Here is a 4,657-nt window from a genome sequence, read left to right on the forward strand (position 1 = left end):
AGCTTTAACATGTCATTTATAGTGTAACAATAACATTTGCTCTGTCACAGCCTTGTGCCTCTGTGTGAGAGCAACAACCTTGACTATTGGTGCTCAGGTTTGGCCAGAGGTCTCATATTTCACTCAGTCATCCAGAAATAACCCAAAGGAGCAGAACAGAATATAAAAAGGAAGCTCTCTCAGTTTGACTTCTGTTCAATACCAAGAATGAAGCATATAGTCATCCAGTGATGCAGCAAAACTGCAGAATGGCAAGAGGCACAGGAAGTACAGCTGTCACATCAAGCTGTCCAGCCACTTAGGAAATCTGGCATTAAAACAAAATGAGGACAAGAGATTGTAAAACACATTAATATAGTAAAAGTTTAAAGAGAAAGTGAGTAAGTTAACAAACAAGTATGACACCATCCACATAAGCAGTCTGATGAGCTCAGATGTAACCACGGCATGCTATTGTGCATCAGCAGCTTGTGCTATAAAATGTGCACAGACCTGTTTATTGAGATAATCATCTCCTGCTGTGTAATGCCTGTGCACAGGGTGGAGTGATGCTTTTAAAACTGTCATAATGCAAACAACATGATGAGTTAAAGGGGTAGTTCACAAAAAATGGAAAGGCTATCATCATATTGTTCTAAAGTTACATAAGTTTAATTCCATCGTGGAACACGCAAGGAGAATTTTGAAGTGAAGTGAATGAGAACAGGGACTGTCAAGCTCCAACATGACAAAAAAGTATCATATAATTATCATAAAAGTGATTGTTGCAACTTATGTGCTACATTCTTTGTGCTCTCAAGTCATACAGTAGCTTTTTGTGAGTAAAGGACTAAATTACATCATGATTCTTTGAAAATTTTCACATCCATCCTTTTCTTGAGACTCATAAACAAGATCAGTTTGATTCACAAATGAATCATTCAGACTGGTAATGAATATGTCTGAATAAAAAAAGTAACAATTCAATCACTGCATGTTCATGTTTTGTAAATGATTTGTTACAAAACACCAACATTTTACTCAAATATTGAGTAAAATATTTTAATGAATCAGCTGAATAACAAAACCAGTCTAAAGGATTCATTTGTGAATCAAACTGATTTGTTCTTGAGTTTAGAAGACTGTTATTATATAATGACTTTACATTTTGTTTGTTACACAGCTAAGGCTTCAAGACATTTGAAATGCAGTTGTAGGGACTTTTATATGGTGCTTTAGTACTCCGGCTTCATTTACATTTATTGATCATTTGATAACAAGTCACTGAACTCTAAAATGCAGACAGACCACTTCACAGCCATCCTTCACAGAAACCAGACCAGTTTTGGCTATACATAACCATTGCTACACACATACAGTAAAAGATTTTTGATACACACGAGGAAGCATGGGAAGGTCACTTTCTAATCTTGTGTCATCCCATAAGACCATCCAATCGCCACCTAGTTAAACCTGTTTTACCAGGTAACAGAATATGTATAACTTTAAAGCTGCTGGTCCTAATGGGGCTTTCAGGTATTATAGTATCCTCTTTAAAACAGCTCCTTAACTGTATCTGTCTTTTAAACGCAAATTTCTTAGGTGTACCTTACTGGGTGCGCCCTGCCGTCATAAATGCAATGAATAGAGCTGACCTGCGTAAGGTGAGGCGTGGAGGAACAAGACGTCATGAGACTGACGCAAAAATATGAATCCTACTACGGCGAAGGCTATCTCATGAATATTAATTAGAGAACGCTGACGCTCGTTGTCGCCATCCAATGGCGATGCACTGTTTTATAAATATTTACAAATTTCATAAATATTGATTAGGTAGCGCTGACGTTGCATGGTCACCTTCTACAGGCGAATGGTGAATTCATGAATATTAATAAAACCCTTCGCCATAGTACGATTAGTAAACGCAGCTTCTAATCATCTAGTCACATCAGCTCCGCAATACCGGCAGAGGACAAACAGGAAATTATAACTTAAAGACAGCTGTGCAAGTGTTTGCTCTCTGTTATTTGTAGGAAACCAGTGTATTCCTGTAATTCAACTACTTGTATTATTTATCCCACCTATTTTGCCGCGGAGACAATGCTTCAGTGTCTGTCTGGAAGTTCGTGTGTGCGTGTCATAGAAGGTTACAGGTCTACGTGGTATTTCTTCGTCTTGGTATTGGCGTATGTGTTCTATCTGATATTCGGGGCTTTAGTGTTTTCCGCGGTGGAACTGCCGTATGAAGAGCAGCTTCGGCAAGAGCTTCGGAGCGTGAAGCAGCAGTTTCTAGAGGATAATGAATGTCTGTCCGAAGAAAGACTGGAGGAGTTTCTCACCAGAGCTTTAGAGGCGAGTAATTACGGAGTGTCGGTTCTCAATAATGCGTCCACTAACTGGAACTGGGATTTCACATCAGCGCTCTTCTTCGCCAGCACTGTGCTTTCCACGACAGGTAAGAACACTTTTCCTTGACAACATTAATTACACGATTGTTTTTTGTATTGTAACCCAGTTGTTGATTTACATAATGCAATTTACTATCTGTTGTCCGGTAAGTCAGTTTCTTTACAATAATTTTCTCAAGAGCCGCAATGACAGAAACACCAAGTAGCGAGGCCGGTGTGATGTCATTTGTAAGGTCGACCTGTCCTCTCTGAGATCTCTCCTGTATTGATTGTACAGTATGATGTAGCCTTGTTAAACAGCCCATTTTATATATGTGACCCTAAACCACAAAACCAGTCATAAAGGTCAATATTTGCAATCGAGAAGAAATTTAGAGTTGCATAGATGCATAGATAAGCTTTCAATTAAGGTATAGTTTGTTAGGATAGGACAATATTTGGCCGAGATACAACTGTTTGAAAATCTAGAATCTGAGGGTGCAAAAAATCTAAATCTAAATCAAAAATCATTTTGACTCATACAATGTATTTTTGGCTATTGCTACAAATATACACATGCTACTTAAGACTGGTTTTGTGGTCCAGGGTCACATATACTAAATTCTTTTTTAAACATAAATGTAACTCAAGAAAAGAAACCTGCCTAAAGTGTTTAATGGGTTAGAGCAGTCTCTTTCCCTCCCTTTTTAAAGAGTCAACAAAGCTTTATAGGCTTGATTGTAAAACACCTGCAATATATTAAGAGCTTGTACAAACATATAATACAGACTATAAATAAAGGCAAATAATATTTTTTTTCTTAACATATGTGACCCCCGACCCTCGACTTGGTATTGGTTTTGTGGTCTATATATATTGTGGCTGGGCGGGGAACAACAACAACAAGACAAGAGTTTGGTGAGCCCGTCACACTCCCCCCCCCAAGCGACGTCCTGGTCCTGGAGGTGAAACAGAAAGGGGAGACAGGAGGTGGGTGGGGAGTGACCCCCGACAGACCTGAATAAGCCGCCCAGGACCGAGAGAGACCGTCGGCGTTGTTGTTGTTGGAACCGGCCCGGTGGCGCACATCGAAGTGGAAGTCCTGGAGCGACAGGAACCATCTCGTGACCCGGGCATTTGTGTCCTTGGCCCGGGCCATCCACTGCAAGGGCGCATGGTCTGTGAAGAGAGTGAATTTATGGCCTAAGAGGTAATACCTTAGCTCCAGGACTGCCCACTTGATGGCGAGTGCTTCCTTCTCCACGGCAGCATAGTTCCTCTCGGCCCGGGTCAGCTTGCGGCTGATGTGTACGACCGGATGCTCCTCTCCCTCCTGGACTTGGGAGAGCACGGCCCCCAATCCCGTGTCCGAAGCATCCGTTTGGAGCAGGAAGGGGCAGCTGAAGTCTGGGGCCCGCAGGACGGGCTCGGTCGTCAGGGCCCGCTTGATCTCCTGGAAGGCCTGCTCCGCTTCCGGGGTCCAGCGTACTCGCTCGGGCTGCCCCTTCCTGGTCAGGTCTGTCAGAGGGGCTGCTATAGAGGAGAAGCTGGGGATAAAACAACGGTAGTAACCAGCCAACCCCAAGAAGGCACGTACCTGGGTTTTGCTCTGTGGCTTCGGGGCGTCCAAGATGGCCTTCACCTTCCTTTCTTGGGGCTTGACGAGACCTCTTCCAATGGTGAAACCCAGGTACTGCGCTTCATTCAAGGCAAGGTGGCATTTGCGGGGGTTGGCTGTCAGTCCAGCCCGACGAAGCTCAGATAGCACCCTCTTCAGCCGTTCAAGGTGGTCCTCCCATGCCTCCGAGTGGATTACCACATCGTCCAGGTACGCAGCGGCGTAGGCTTGGTGGGGCCGGAGTAAGACATCCATTAGACGTTGGAATGTTGCTGGAGCGCCATGCAGGCCGAAGGGAAGGGTCCGGTACTGCCAGTGGCCTGACGGAGTGGAGAAGGCGGTTTTTGGCTTGGCGTCGGCGGAGAGTGGAACTTGCCAATATCCCTTCGTGAGATCGAGGGTCGTGATGTACCGGGCCCTTCCCAGGCGCTCCAGGAGCTCATCCACCCGGGGCATGGGGTAACTGTCAAAGTCGGAGACTTCATTCAGGCGCCGGTAGTCGTTGCAGAATCTGAGGGTGCCATCCAGCTTCGGGACCAGGACTATCGGGCTGGACCAAGGGCTCCGGGATGGCTCAATTACCCCCAGCTTGAGCATCTTCTGGATTTCCTCCTCTATAGCTTGCCGGCGGGCCTCGGGGACTCGATAGGGCCGTTGCCGGACGATGACGCCG

At 44.7% G+C, this 4,657-nt stretch overlaps 1 protein-coding gene across 1 annotated transcript in view; it reads left to right on the forward strand.

The window, feature by feature from the left end:
- Positions 1–1,913: 1,913 nt before the first annotated feature.
- kcnk1a (potassium channel, subfamily K, member 1a) overlaps positions 1,914–4,657 on the forward strand; it is an 8,166-nt gene continuing 5,422 nt past the window's right edge. Inside the window, exon 1 of the mRNA XM_073828523.1 lies at positions 1,914–2,434. Within this exon, the coding sequence (XP_073684624.1) occupies positions 2,080–2,434 (355 nt within the window). The 5' untranslated portion in view covers positions 1,914–2,079. The remainder of the gene's footprint in view (positions 2,435–4,657) is intronic.

This window comes from Garra rufa, chromosome 22 (assembly GCF_049309525.1).
Source record: "Garra rufa chromosome 22, GarRuf1.0, whole genome shotgun sequence".
Classification (NCBI taxonomy): Eukaryota; Metazoa; Chordata; class Actinopteri; order Cypriniformes; family Cyprinidae; genus Garra; species Garra rufa.